The sequence below is a fragment of the Poecilia reticulata genome, linkage group LG1, assembly GCF_000633615.1.
Source record: "Poecilia reticulata strain Guanapo linkage group LG1, Guppy_female_1.0+MT, whole genome shotgun sequence".
NCBI classification, from domain to species: Eukaryota; Metazoa; Chordata; class Actinopteri; order Cyprinodontiformes; family Poeciliidae; genus Poecilia; species Poecilia reticulata.
Window position 1 is genome coordinate 17,571,107 of NC_024331.1, and position 15,621 is coordinate 17,586,727.

The following is a 15,621-nucleotide window of genomic DNA, read 5'->3' on the forward strand; positions in this document are numbered from 1 at the left end:
TTTCTGAGGGAGTGCCTCCCCTCACCCCAGCACGTTAAAAGGTTTTTATTCAAACCTTAGTTTATCTTGTTTTTAATACAAGCACAAAAGCTTGATTTTTTACTAGAAAAAGTTTAACTTTTCAAAAAAACAAAACAAACAAAACAAAACATGTAGTTATGAAAAAGGAAAAAAAAAAAAAGCAACAATCCCGTTGGTTCAGGTTACTTATTTTGTCTTGAAGCAGAAAAGAAGAATAGATCGCAGTTTCCTCATGCATCTATGCGAACATGAAAGTCGGGACACCAACACTCATCTGCCAGTCTTGTCTGCAGACACCTCCCGCCACCACGTGAGGAGGGGCCGGCATGACTTGGGAATGCGTTCCAAGCTGCATGCACTTCTTTTTCTTTTTCCTTTCTTTTTCTTTTTTTTTTCCTTCTTTTTTTGTAAAACCGATACAGGAAAAAAAAAAGACACTGACCTTGACGCGTGTTAGTTCCACGTACTGTAGGGCCGCTTGTATGTTGCATGCAGTTGTACAGTTTTGCTCGTACTTGAATATTAAAGAGATAAAAACCAAGAAGCCATTCCCATATCGCAAAAGACATTTGAACTCAGCTGGAGTCTGTTCCACGTCCCTCTGTCTGGTGCTGAATGTCTTTCAAACTGAAACCCGAGATTATGCTGATGTCTTTCCCTGATCCTCTAGAAGATGTACTGTACTGTACAGTCATACTGAGCAGAGCTCACAGCCCCTCTTACTATTATTATTATTATTATTATTCCACTTCACAGTATACCTCACAGGGGGCTGAGGTGATGTATGAATAAATATGTACAAATAACATCAAAACTATATGGAGATAATTATGTTTTAAAATAATTTCAGATATGGTGACACGTGGGCTTTTAAGTTATACAGCAAATAAACAGAGAATCATATTATTCAACAGCCGACTATCGATTACTGTAAAAGGGGCCAAGTCATTTAAGTGGTAATAACACTACATACGATTAGGGACCATGCAGATGGACGCATCGAGGTAATGGGTTACAAGGTGTTATACAGTCTGAACACTGAAACCGAAAGGGCCAAGTTCAATCCCTCTTCACAAGCGTTTTCTTTGCATCGTCTGGTGAAGCCCCCCACCACCCTCCTCCTCTCCCTCAACACCTTTCTTTTTGTCAGTATTAACAGGAGAGAGAGAAAAAAAATTGATAATTGTTTACAATCTTCTGTGTTCCACTGAAGCAATGAGAAAATTAGAATAGTAAAGCATTCACTGCAACAATTATTGTTTGTATAACAGATGTGGCTCAAATGATGTGTATGTTTTATATATCAAAAAAAAAGTTCATTTTTATTATTTACAAATAAAAAAACGAATGTGTGGAAAAAAATCTGTATCGTTTGAGTTTTTGCCAAGCGTAATTGTTCTGTCGCCAATATTTAGCCATCTTAAAATGAGACGTGTATTGTCACTTAACTTTTTGAAGTTGATCAGTGTAAAATTATTTACACTGATAAATAATTTTATCAGTGTAAAATTATTTTTACACTGATATATATATAGGATATATATATAGGATATATATATATATATCCTATATATATAGGAAATATATATATATCCTATATATATATATCCATATATATAGGATATATATGGATATATCCTATATATCCATATATAGGATATGTGTATATCCTATATACATAAATATATAGGATTTTCAAATCCTACATACATTTATGTATATAGGATTTTACATAAATCCTATATACATGCACGTACTGCACAATTATACACTACTTTGTATTGGTTTTCAACATAAAATCCTAGTAAAGTACATTAACGCCTGTGTGTGAAAAAAGTGAACAGCTGCAAAGGGTATGAATAGATTTGAGAAGCACAGTAAATCAACTAACTAAGGGTTTTCTTAAATGAGAAAACTTTTTTTGGATAATGCTTTAGTGAGTGACTGTTTCATGAAAACAAGCATACAGGAGTGGAGCATGACAGAGTGGTAACACTGGGCCTGAAGTGAGAACTGAGTGCTTATTGCAAGTGATCTGAACAGGAAGAGGAAGCCCAACACCACGTCTCCACCTTATTCTCACTCACTCAGCTGTGAATGATGTCACCAGCATTAATTTGACTCCACCCTAGCACACTGGGAGAACACTGCAGCATCCATATATGCATACACATATAGCCTAACCCTCATATGAGTCACTGAAGCAAAGCAATTACACACTTCAAGAATTGTTGCACAATTTTAGCACTTGCTATTCTTTTCTCTTTTTAGTCACCATTCTGTTGTTGAGCAGCTTTACACTTTTCTGCCGAGCTTACACAATGCAGCTAACATTTGAAGCATTGTTTTCTCCTCTGGGGGAAAATATTTTTTACAAAAAAAAAAAAGAAAAAAAAACATTTCCTCTAGCCTTCAAACAGGGAGAAAATGATGAAACTGCCTTTGCATATGGGAAAAGTAGGAAGCATGATAGTTTCTGTCATGTTCAAGCCTTTTTAGTTCAGTATTCCTGATGACATTTTAAGATCTACCTCCTTAATTGTTGTCCCGCTAAACTAAGCTTAACGTTTATGTGCATTTTCTTCTAGTTTATTAGTAAACCAATAATTTCAGTTTTGAAGTTTTAGGCTTTATTACTCTGGTTTTTTTTTTTTTTTCTTTCATATCACTTGCCATATTTTCCTCCTGTCCTATATTAATTTCTTTTTATTGGACTAATTTAAATCTGAAAAATATAAACAGAATGAATATATAACAATGTCAAAGTAAAACTTATTTATCCTTTAGTGCAGAACAGACCACAAAATTCTCAACAAGCCACAAACCAAGAAAAAGACCGAAAACAGCAGTGTTTGTTGATGAAAGCTCATTACACCTCTGTACCCCATTTACTGATTATTTCATTGCTGTTATATTTCCATAGAGGAAGTCAGAGTCTCATGGCCTCATGCGTGACCTAACATGTAATGCAGTGCAGCAGAGAGCTTGAGAGATTTATGTTCTTCTCATTAAATAAACAGAGGGCCCCTTGAAACAACATCTGCAGGCAATCTTAACTAATCCTCCCAGCACACTTGCCATGCCAGCCGGGCCCCCGGGCCTTCTCTGTTCCCTTCGCTGCTGCACCAGGGGTCACGGCCCTCTGGTTCAACACATGGATGGGGGCCTTGTGGAAAAGCAGAGAGCTGATCACATGTCATGTAAGAGACGCCACAATAAAATTTCCATCTCACTCTATGGAAAAAGATTAATCAAATCAGGTCAAAAGTACCACAGGAGTGGAAAGAGAGAGTAAGAGAGAGTCTTGGAAAGAGCTGGAATATACATGTCACAAATTTAGCTTTATTGAAATCCGTCGAGATGTTCTTCCCAAAGAAACTAAACGAAGCAAATGAAAACTTAGAGCTCCTAATCTGCAAACCTTCTGCTGACTCAAAGAAACGCTGAGCTGTTTTGATGTTTTCCATGGAGATGTGAGACGGGGTGATTCTGGAAACCGCGTTTGAAAAGATGACATGACGTCTCCTCAGTTTTAAGGTTCTGAGTTCATCGTTGCTTTCCCACATGAGAGCAAGATAACAGTAGCTTGCGCTCTGACATACCAGTCAAGAGAAACGAAGGCGAAAACTTCATCAAAAAGCCCTCTGATTCTTCTGCCTCACAAAACCGAACACCAGCATCTGGTGCTGTGTTCCAGGAAAAGATACTGCAGTTCTTGCATTTAACATACAATCAGCAGTAACATTAAGTTTGTGTTTTTTGCTCTAATAAACCATATGTGTTCCTCTAATGTTGAAAGACTTTTTTTGTTACAGGTCTCTTTTATTACCCTACTTGAAGAGTCTTCTAAATCATGATGTTAAAAACGCCAACAATATGTCCTTCTTGTGACACCGACCATCTCTTTGTAAATCCAGAGCCCTCTGTGTTGGTCTTCTGACTGGGTTTACATTTTCCAGACCTATGCCATGTAATTCTTGAGTGACAAAATCTTTCACCTCACTTCTGTACCATGCTCTGTTCCTTACATATGAGCAGTTTTTTTTCTATCATATAACCTCCATCTTGGTGCACAGTTGAGGATCCCTAACGTTCTTTTTAGTGCATTTCCTGGTGCTTCTATGGCTTTGATGAACGTTTGTGTGCCGGGATGCTGGTAATGGGTCTCCAGATGGCTTTGAAGAAGCCTCCAGCGGCGTGTCACGGCCTCAGCGACGTCAGCCTTTCCCCAGAAGCCTTTGGTCAGCTGCTCAGAATGTGCTCCAGCGTAACCGTCCCGAGAGAAATGAAGCATCCATGAGTGTCATCTACACTCCAGCTGTGCAGAGCTGAACATTGTGGAAGGGAATTTGTTGAACAGCTGGAGTAAGAACAGGAAGCCACATTGTGTCTTGGCGACAGGCACCAAAACATGTCGTTTAAGTTTACTTCTACTGCTTGAGAGATTCGTCTGTCAAAACTGGGTGTCTTAAAATAAAACTGAAAATGACACATGGACTAATCTAAGTCACTTGACAAAGAAGGAAATGTCCACAGAAAAACTCCATAGACCTTAAGAGTGAGAAGTAAGCATAAGCTATATTTGATCAGTTCCAACTTATACTGTAATTGTGACAAGCATAGTAGGTTTGGACCTGAAAAGTCAACCACAACTCAGTAAAGGTAAGCGGTCTATGATAATGTGAGAGCTGGAAAGGAATGGCTTCATGGGAATGGCTTCCGGGTCAGACTCCATAAAGGAAACAGATTGGTAAGTAACTGGCAACATGAACAGCAGGAATTAGGTAAACAAGAAGTAGCATTTTACACAGCTGAGGATGTTTCCTTGGGTTAACTCTGTGGAGACTCAAGCTTTGACTGTCAGAAAGCCATGGAGATAAAACAGTGGAGACGAGGAAAACGTCAAGTTATTGGGGATTGTTTCACCCCCCAGGACATTATGGAAGAATAACCTATGTACAGTGGGAACCATGGACGGCGAATAAATGATAGTCTGTTATCCCTAGCTCTGGGGTCGGGTAAACATTACAGGTCAGTGTTGGAAAGGGCAGAATAAATCCAAAATCTGCAACTTGATCATCAGGGTACAGGTACATGCAGCCATCTTTACGAATTTACGAAATTTAGGAATAGGTGTTGTACTAATGTCTCCCTTTTTTTTTTTTTTAAGTTCTTGGCGTCTTGGGATTTTCTCAAACTTGAGTCAGTGGAGCCTGAACAGAAAGTCAGCCACCAGCAGATGGCGTCGTTTCGTAAGAAGACCAAATCCGCCAGGAGGAGGAAGCGTCTCTTGCACTTTCTCTGCAATAAACTCAGAACGCACCTGAGCGCCATGCAGGTTACTGCGTTTTCTTTTTGTTTTTTTTTTTTTTGCGACAGGACGCTGTGCGAGATCTGCTTCTTAGAAACGCGATTATCACAAAGGTCAGGTCGATGCGGAGAAAATAGGAACCAGTCAGACACGACAAAAGCGGCGTCGACGGGTAAGGAGGAGGAAGTTCACACGCGGAGGCATAACTGACGCTAAGGTTCCCCCCGCGACGCCCCCCCTCCTTAAACTTTCACTTCAAATGAAAGAAGTGTTTTCCGTTCTTGGCAGCCTTTTCACCCACATTTTAATTGTGACTCCGCTACATAAATACATGAACCAGAAAGGGGATGACGTTCATAATCACATCCTGCAAACATGTGGCGTGGCAATAAAATATGGATAAATATAATAATAGCAATCCAGCACTTTTGTGTTGCATTGTTTAAAAGGTAAATACAGTGTATGCATCTTTGAAAAGTGTGATATTTGACATTGCATGCTGCAAATTCTGTACACCAAACATAAGCTCGAATAAAATGCATGTTAATTTACAGGCTCTAAGTTTAGTCCGGAACTTTAGTGGGAAATAAGCATAAACGCGACGGTTACTCATTTGCATCAGATCAGCCTCGGCGCGCTGCCTCCTCCTCCTCCTCCTCCTGAGAACAAAGAAACTTGGAGTCAGGAGGCCTTTATTCCTAAATGAAAAGCAGAAACAAATGTGATGCAGAGAGAACAGAACTAATGCGCATCTGCCGCTCTCTCGCAACAGGCTGCGGAGCAGAGCGCAGTGGAACGTGAATCTCGCCTCGCTGTAGCGCGGACACCCTGCGGTCTGTCGCTACCAAGACAGGCACATGTGGGCACCTTTTAGGCGCGCCGGGTATTTGTGTACACTAGGATGTTGATGTAAGGGGGGAAGAGGGCGGTGAAAGTGTGCCGGGCCGGGCCAGTGTCGGGCGCAGCTGCTCTCGCTCTCAGCTAAGTGCCTCACACGTGCCGAGAGGACCGTAGTGCGTATCGGACACGATTGGAGACCCTCCGCGCACTTGCTGCCAGCTTTGGTGATGCCATGCCCAGGAACCACAGCGGAGACGAAGGCGGAGGCGGAGGTGGAGGCAGCGGGCTCTGGATGAGAGCATCACCCAGGCATCATAACGAGGGCTACGGCATAAAAGATGTGGAGTCCGGACGAAAGATGATGATGAACAACGCGGGAGATGGGTTGCTGTCCCCCTCTGCCACCACAGCGAGCGGCGGCACCGGCGCAGCTGGCGGTCGCGGTTCGGACAGCCTGGCAGGGAAGCAGGGAGCTCGACTCAGCCTCCTGGGAAAGCCGCTGGTGTACAGCGCCCAGAGCGGCCGGAGAAACGTGCGCTACCGGCGGCTTCAAAACTACCTATACAACGTCCTGGAGAGACCCAGAACCTGGGCGTTCATCTACCACGCTTTCGTGTAAGTTCATCTCACCGCTTCCATGCACAGACATCAGATTAGACGCGCTGAAAGTTTACACACCTGTTGATGAGCCGGGTCAGAACTGGAAAAAACGAAGGCCTCAAAGCTTACTTCAAGTTTTGTTTGGGTAGATGTTGGTGGCCCGCAGGCGAGGAAACAGGTTCATTTTAACAACGGAGTTAATTTTATAACACAAAATCCCGCAGCTTGATGTTCATCAATAGATGAGGAGAACTGACAGTTACAGCCAGACGAAGGCATAGTAGAACTAAGCAGATGTTTAGGGACCCCAGAAACCGTCAAACCACGTAAGGTTGGCAACATTTATTGTACGAGGTATACACCAGTATTCTTGTCTTAAATAATTATTAATTTGTTTCCAGATTGGCAAGGCTGAAATTACATTTGTTATGAACATGTTTAAGATTTTGATTTTAAAATATTTTGTTGCAGATACAAGACAAAAAAATACAAATAAATCAAAGATCGGATCGTGTCTGCAGCAATTAGACTTTAGTGACTCAGTATTGCATTGGTTTCTAACTACATAATTGGGAGACTTAACAACTTTATAGGTCAGCCCAAGATTGGATTATTTGTTCTACTTATTTATGTTGTAATCATAAGAAATGTCTATGTACACAATGTCATGTTACCAAATTTTTCCCAAAATTGTAAGTAAAAACAAAATTTTTTTAATGTAAAAATGATATGTTAAGCTAAGCAGAGTTGGGTCCCTGGCTTTTGGTCACATTTTTCTTCTTGCATGGCAGTAAAAAAGGTGAGTGCTGATGTAACATCTGTGTGATTTTACTGCATTATGAATGTGCTCTGCTAAAAATGATCCGACTTGCTTCTGCATTTCTGTGTAGTGATGATGTTTCAAACAGGTCTGGAGTCAGCGGACTCTGAAACATCTTTTAGCTCTGCGTATTTCTTTTTCTCCTCTGGCTTTTCCAGTCAGTGGCTGCTGTTGTTGTGGAACTGTTTCTCAGAGGAAGTAAGTTGAGACACATGTCGACTCTCGAGTACAACTTTCTTAACGTTTATGTGGTTTTACTGGTGCGTGGATCGTTTGTTCTCAAGAAGAAAACTGTTTTAATGATTCTCAAATCAACTTTTTCTGATTGTCATCAGTGGTGGTGGGTGGCACTCATGTTTTGTGCGAGCACTGGGGGCTGTTGTCCCTGGTACCAATATGTCAAATGTCCAAGAGATTTTAAATAAAGGCACAGGCATCGCAGAAGCCAGCAAACTGAAATGTCTTAAAAATGGAGCTCATAATTCAGAGGTGTCATATGAGAAAAATTATGAGTAAATAAACTTTTTTTTTTTACTTGAATTACCTGCAAGACATTTTTTTTTTCATAAAAAACTTTTCTGACAAGTCATAATGTTTTTAGCAAGAAGACGAAACAGGGATTTTTTTCAAGCTCAGACATCTTGTGTTGATACATTTAAAAAAACTATCAACTCAAAATTTGTTGAATGTGCTTGACAGAGTAAAACAAAAACATCAACAGACACTAAAGATGTCTCAAAATGAATTATTTTATGTCGCTCGTCACTCCTCACTAAAATCTGAGTAATATAAAAATTATCATTGGAGAAAAGCGTGTTGGAGCCAATTACTTCAATAGAATCAATAGAGCTGCACAAAACATTTAAAAAAGTAGATTATCTATAACAGTTATCATCATGAAAATCTAGTAACAATACTGAAATTTAGTTTTCTCCAAATTTCATGCAGTCCCAATTTAAAACATAGACGTCTTTAAGTGCAGTGAAGTACCACATTACGTTTTATCATTATAAACACTTACATGCCAGTGATGTTTTGGAAGCTGCACAATATAAGTTTCTACATGGGCAGCAATATCTTTTTGATGCTTATACAACAACAGCTTCAAACGATCAGGGAGAGGTTTGCTCGATTCTAAGCTAAATTTTGTGTGGTTTCTCTTTGTTTTGATATGACTTGTTGATCTTTCTTTTTTTGCTTGAAACATATTTCAGTGCTGCTCCAGGTAACAACTCATAGAAGAAAAACTGTTCTCCACCCGTAAAACTTAGGACTGTTTTGAAAGTCAGAAGATTTATTATTTAGTGTTTCAGCTGCTCTCCCCATTTGTACGCTCTGTGAATGCTGTGGACAGATCAGGTCAGATGCTAGGCATTGATAGTTCAGTTCATTCAGATGACACAGATAAAGATAATTTTCAATACTTTAATCAGGATTCTTGTCTTGATTAGGACATTGAAACCATTGGTGCCAAACCAATCATTATTTTCCTGCCCAACGGCACTTCGTGGTTTTCTCTAAAGTCTGACCTGCCATTTCCAATTTTGACTATTTCATTTTTTCATGTGCTTCATATTCAGTATGTATACGAATGTGCTTCAGATATATAAACAAATCTATACATCAAATGTGAATAGATAATCAACTTTAAAATAACTACAGTTAATATTTCCTAAAATGTGGTGGCTTTGTTTAAAATTAAAAACACCTACTTTCCTCTGTTGGCTATTCTATTTTATATTAAAAAAGCAGATTTTACTTCTATTTCAATTGCTGAGTAGCAATTGAAATAGAAATTGCTGCACTTTTTGAATCACTGCATGTTGCAATCCTAAGACCGTTATTGGCAAATATTTGCACAGTAAGTTAGTTTAATTGGGCTAACACTGTTCTTCATGTGGCATCTGTCTCCGTTTTCAACATCGTCCTTCCCTGGAACTTCAACCAGAACCTAAAAAACAACAACAAAACATGTTGTTCCGTTTCCTTTTTGTCCAATAAGCCGTTCCTTCAAAAAGTTGCAATAAAAATGTAAATGAGCGGATCTTATGAAAATGTTGACTCACACTCACCCACAGGGATCTTTTTCAAGCTTACAGACGTCTTTCGTGGAGAAAGACGTCTGTAAGCGTTGGGGAAGCTCGACTGGCTGGCTGTGAACTTGGTGAACGACCCTCTTTCATTCCTGTGCCCATGAGCTCAAGCTGGAGATGAAGCTGAACTCTTAACTCCCAGCCCGTCTGTTTGATTTGTCATGAGTGCAGCTACGATTGAAGATGTTCTTGAAAAGTTGGACAATTCTTGCAGTCCAGCACCTTCACTGTCAGTGGATGTAGTTATTAAAAAGGGGGTATTTGCTATTAATTTTACTGCTGTTGAAACAAAGTGTATCAAAAGACCAGTTTAATAGTGTAGCTGTAAAAAATGGTTTTGCGATTTTTCTCAACCGAAACTGAAAATAATGCATGTAGGCCATGTCTTTTGTTTAATTGGATAAAAGCGTATTTTTCTAAAGATGCACTTAAATTATTTGCAGGGTTATTTTTTTATAATAATGACCAAAGTGAACAAAGTTGATAAAATAGTCATACACTTAACTGTTGCAAAATACATGAAGACGCAATTATTTCCAAGAGGTCTGTTTGTGTTTTGGACAATGTTTTAAATAATTACTGTGTTGGCGAAGCATTTGATTAATAATGCATAATTTTGCCTGATTTGTGATTATAATACCAAAGTGTTCAGAGGCCTCATTACACCGCAGCACCTCAGGGAAGTTGCTGGGCTTGTTCCCTGGTTCTTTTAGAAAATTTTCATTAGTCAAAAAATAAATAAATAAATACAAGGTGGACTTTTGTAAAACTGAAAATATCAACTCCCTTATGACCATCCTGTCAGAGGGGATATTGCACATGTTGGTGGTTTTGCCTTTTTATCTGTTTTTCCGTAGTGAAAAAAACAGAAACAAGTTACTGATACTGAAAGTTATATTGGAAAAAGCAACAGGAGCACTTACTCATTGCACACTTTTTAAAAGTTTGCAACCATAAAATCAATGCAGGCGGGCTTTATGGAACTCTGGTCGCTAAAGGGTTCATTTGTTTGGTTGAGGATAACTGTAGAAATAAAATAATTGATGCCATCTTTATATAGTGTCTTACATTAGAAATGATCATTAAAACCATCTGTCTGGTCGTTAAATTGTAAATAAACACAATGAAATACCAGCAGAAGCAGCTATGCATTTAAAAAATATAAATTTTAAAACGTTATACATCGGAAAGGCTTTCACAAAGAATCTAAGTGTCCGGACAGCTAATTTTTAAAATAATTTTTAGCAGTTAAAAGGCGTGACACCTGTGATGCTTTTAACGCCAGGATCATAGAGAGTGATAACCGACATTAAAACCTCCTTTAGGTTCCCTTCACTCAGTAACACATTCAGAAAGGAAGGTTGTTGCTACATAGCTGACTGAGGCATTGTGCCTTGCCTGATTGGAAAAAGGCAGATTTGAAAGTTTGAAGTTTTTGACCTGCTCTTCTATGGTGAAGTTTGCTTAGACTGAAAATAACTCGATCCAGGTTGCTTCACGCCAGCTGATTGCTTTGTCCACTTCTAGATTTTTTTTTTTTTTGTTCAAAGGCACAGGTGAAATAAAAACAGAAAGCATTCATTTGCCAGGGTGATAATGGAGGAAGCTTTCAGTTTGTTGTTCAGCTAAAGGAAACTAGAAAACCATTTCTCGCATACAGGTACTGCAGTACTTTCTTTTAAGAATAAATTACTCTGAAACATGTACATCTTAGAGTCAAACCAAACAGTGATTAGTCTTTACTCTTAAGCTATTTTCTTTGCATCATATTTTGACTGGTGGAAATCAACACACATTATAGGATGGTTTCTTATCTTTCTACGTTTGAAGAGTAGCTAATAATAATGGGCCTCTTCGTCATATTGTACATATACTTTAGGGAAACAGAAGGTCATGGATTACACATTGAAAGTTCCTGACTCCTTCCTCCATGCCCAAAAGTGTTAGAGCATCTTTTAAAAGCAAAGTGCTTTCACATCCACATTTCACAATAATAAAAATGTAATCTTGGTATGATGCATTTCAACTACTTATTTATTTCACTTATGTACAGAAGCATATGCATGTTTAGTTGATTTTTATGTGGAAAAAAAATAAGATACTGCTTTACGAACAGTTCATATAAATTTAACTATGAATGTGTCAGATTTTAATTGGCTACTCCGTCATGATTCAAACAATATGGTAGCTTGTATAAACTGTTTAACAGCTCTGAAAGTGTTTTACTGAATGGAAAATGGCTTTAACAGGGTGTCTGATCATGCTTTCTGGCTCCACTGTGGCTTTTTTTTTGTCTCTACTCTCCTCTCTGTCTGTTCTCATCCACTTTTAGCCGAGGTCTCAAAAAGCTTTGCGGGCTGGTATCCATCAAAGTAACATGCATGTGATTTCCTGCAAATTTTCAGAAGATCATTGCCTTGTGACAAGATAATAACCTCATTTCACCTGTCAAGTGTTTTTTTTTTACTGTGTGTGTTTGGGACATGAATTTAATTATTTGGTTCAGAGAAGCAAGATATTTTTATTTTTTATTTTTTTGTGAATGGTATAAATACATGTTTTTTCCAGTTCATAAAGGGGTAGATTTAAAAATGATATTATACAACCCAATACAATCAGCTGGAAAAATATCAGCTCTAAACATTTAGCAGCAGGTCAGGAACTGAAGAATCTTTTTCTTTTCTGTTCAATAAATGCATTAAGATGGAGAACCTCAATAATTTGTGGTCTATTAACGGATCAACCCAGGGCATTTTCCTTTAGGCTCCTTCTTGAATTTTATTAAAATCAGGTAAAGGTTAGAATTTCCCCTGCCAGTTCTGATTTTTCAATTTACGGCATGTAATTCAAAGGCGAAACAAAAAAAACTTCAGCAGGCTCTTTGATGGAATTAGTAGTTTCGAATCCAATGGAAAACGAAGCAATTATCCACATTTCTTAGAGATTTACTGATCGATCATCTGGAGATCATAACCAGTTTTCACCAGTTAGCTGCGACTCTTAGTAGGGAGGTTAAATTATAAATGGCTTGTACTTTGATCCACTTTTTTTTATCTTACTGAAAGTGAGAAAAAATTTGTGTGAATATATTTTTGATGCATAAACTGGATTTGTTGAATTTCCCTATCTGATTTTTCTATCTCTGCCAGTGAGTGTGCAACAATTTCATTTTTATTTTTAAGTTTTACTGTCTTAAAAAAAAGAATCTATCAAAATTATAATCTGCATAATTAAATGTCAAAGACAACTGAAAATCAGTATTGGCCTGGAAAAGCTGTCTGATGAATGGGAAATGTTTTGATATTCCCTCATTTTCTGTTTGGGTTTTAAACTACTTAATTTTTCAAATAGGCTGCAGCACAGTTTTGCTTTTATGCTTTACACTGCTTTGAAAGAAGGCATCCGACTTGGCAAGTCAGATGCTTAAGGAAAAGTGGAAAGTTTGGTATCTGTAGTGATTGGTGCATCTCTACTGTAAAGTAATTTTTTTGTCTTTAAGCTGGGCTCCGCAAAAGCATATTTGTTTTAAAGATTTGGTCGTAAAAATACCGGACCTCATGCAACAAAAACATTTCAGTTTCCTTTTTTTTTGTTGAAAATGCTCCTTCAAAAAGTCATACGAGCCTCACATCTCTGTTTTTTTGTCTTTATCTCTGCCGTCTGATCTATCCTGTCAGGAACAGGTAAAGGAAGTAAAGAGGCTCACGGGTTTCTCTCGCTGTGCCCAAGTTGTCCTATTATCTCGCGTTTGACATGCCGACACAGTGCATTCTCATTAGTTCTGATGCCTGAAACGATATCGTACCCTCAACACTGTATGTCTTGAGATTTGTGGCTTTGGAAAAATACAATCACACACAAGCTGTGTGTGTTAGCTGTGTAATCAGAGATGGATCTGCTTCACAGATACCACCAGGGATGCTTTTGTACCCACCTGACTGACGGGAGATACTGTGCTCGTACTTTGTTCACATGGATCCCACGGTTGCTCAGACCCTGTGAGACTCCTGCAAACTGCTCATTTTTTAGCGTTTCCCTTTCGTGTGACAGCAACAGCACTGAGCCGATCTTTGTGCTGCGCTGAGTTGTGCCTGGGGTCCCAGGCTGCCCTCCTTCCTGCTCGAGCACACACATACACAGTGCTGCCATTCAGCCCACCTCAGAATTAACAAGCTCTTATCCTTGCAAATGTGTCCACACAGGCAGGAAAAGTTTGGGGGTAGAGGTTGGAGGGGGTGCTGGGGAGGGGGGTAAAGTTTTCCTACACCTCAGGTTTCTGGAGTGGGAGTGGGGTTCACAGAGCTGTGACATGAACTCGCTGCTCTGACTTGTTAAACGTTGGCTGTTTGTTGGAAATATGTGGATTTACAGACTGCAGTAATGGATCCTGGCTCATCCAGAAAGCTCCATTTGATGGCTGCTGTTGGCCATGTGGAGCAAACAGACATAATAAAATGTTTTGCAGACATCTGAATGACTAATCACAGGCTGCTATCAATCCTGCTGCTGTTATTTATTACATTTTCGCTTTTGTCACATCCCAGCTATTGTAAATCCATATCTGTTTTCCATGAAGGCTTTTGCAGATTTTTCTGCTGTTTGCCAAGAGATAATAAGTCTTTCTATTTGGCCAGATATTTTCATTTCCAAGGTTTTACTCATAAGGACATATTAAAAAATATATGCTCAGTGAAAATTAAACAATGTATAAAGTCATAAATCATATTTTAAACACAGATTGAAGTCTATTCTCTCATGGATGGATGGATGGATGGATCTAAGCTCCTCTAAGTCTAGGAGGATGTAAAAAAAGTAACCTATAGTTTCCTTGTTCATTGGGATCATTATCATGTTGCGATGATCTCAAATTGGGCTTAGAATCACATTTGATTTGAGAAAACTTTGATGAAAATAGTCTAACACCTACTCCGTAATGGACAGCATCCAATCACCAGCCCTTCACTGCCATGTTTGATAGAATTAGATGTTTTTGCAGATGTATTCATCTCGCTGTTCTTTATAGTCAAGCATTTTGTCTCACCATCCCCAAAATGATGCATGGTGGTGGGAGCATTACGCTGTGGTAGTTTTCCCTCACCAGGGAGATCAGAGTTCCATGCTTTTCTGACTTGCATTTGTAAGAAAAATTGAAAACCTTGTAAGTTTGTGTTCGCTTTGCAATTACGAGGAGCTGCTTTATGTTGGTCTGTCACCCCAAATCCCAATGCAACACATCGAAATACGGCGTTGTAAACTGACAAAAGTTGTGAAAGGTTTACGAGTACTTTCATAAGGCACTGCAAATCCAAGATCAGTGGGAACAAGATCTTTAATTAATTATATGTTGACAAATAAAAGTTCAATCAAATGTTTGACAACTTTTTTTGTTTTTTTACAATCACTATGTCTGTCTGTAAAAAAAACAACAAAGAAACCAAACAGATTTTACATATTTAGATCGTGTGTGTGTCAATCTTTTAAAGCTTTCCACAGCCTGTTTGCATCCTGTCTGCTTTCAGCCTTTCGACATATAACTGATTGGAAAGAAGCTTCACATAAATGCAAGCCAGTGTTGAACAAGCGTCTAGTTTGAGCAGAAGAGTGTTGAAATGCATTGTCTTTAAGCACATGGTTATCGCTAAATGTTGAGTCAATGCAAAAGTGATGAGCAGAGCATCACAGAGTATATTAGCTTCTGACAAGACATCTGATTCATTTGTGAAGCACTGCAGAGCTTCTTCTCAGCCTGGTCGTGTACTCATTTCATTTCATATCTGTGCCCAGTGTAGTGTTTTTAACAACTGTCTCTGAAACCTATTTAAAACCTCCTGGATTCTTTCAGTCATGCCGAATGCCAGCTCATCTTGGGCACAGACAGTTGCTCAAGTGGTGTTCTTCAGACGCTCAGAGATAAAGATCAACCACGGCTTGTGCTC

The 15,621-nt window shown here is 38.9% G+C and overlaps 1 protein-coding gene across 4 annotated transcripts in view; it reads left to right on the forward strand.

Moving 5' to 3' along the window:
* The first annotated feature begins 5,988 nt into the window (after positions 1-5,988).
* kcnq5b (potassium voltage-gated channel, KQT-like subfamily, member 5b) overlaps positions 5,989-15,621 on the forward strand; it is a 99,530-nt gene continuing 89,897 nt past the window's right edge. For 3 of the 4 annotated variants that reach the window (XM_008406248.2, XM_008406257.2, XM_008406265.2), the window contains exon 1: positions 5,989-6,787. In XM_008406248.2, coding sequence (XP_008404470.1) covers positions 6,405-6,787 — 383 coding nt within the window. In that variant the 5' untranslated portion in view covers positions 5,989-6,404. The remainder of the gene's footprint in view (positions 6,788-15,621) is intronic. The other variant, XM_008406272.2, reaches the window with a different exon arrangement.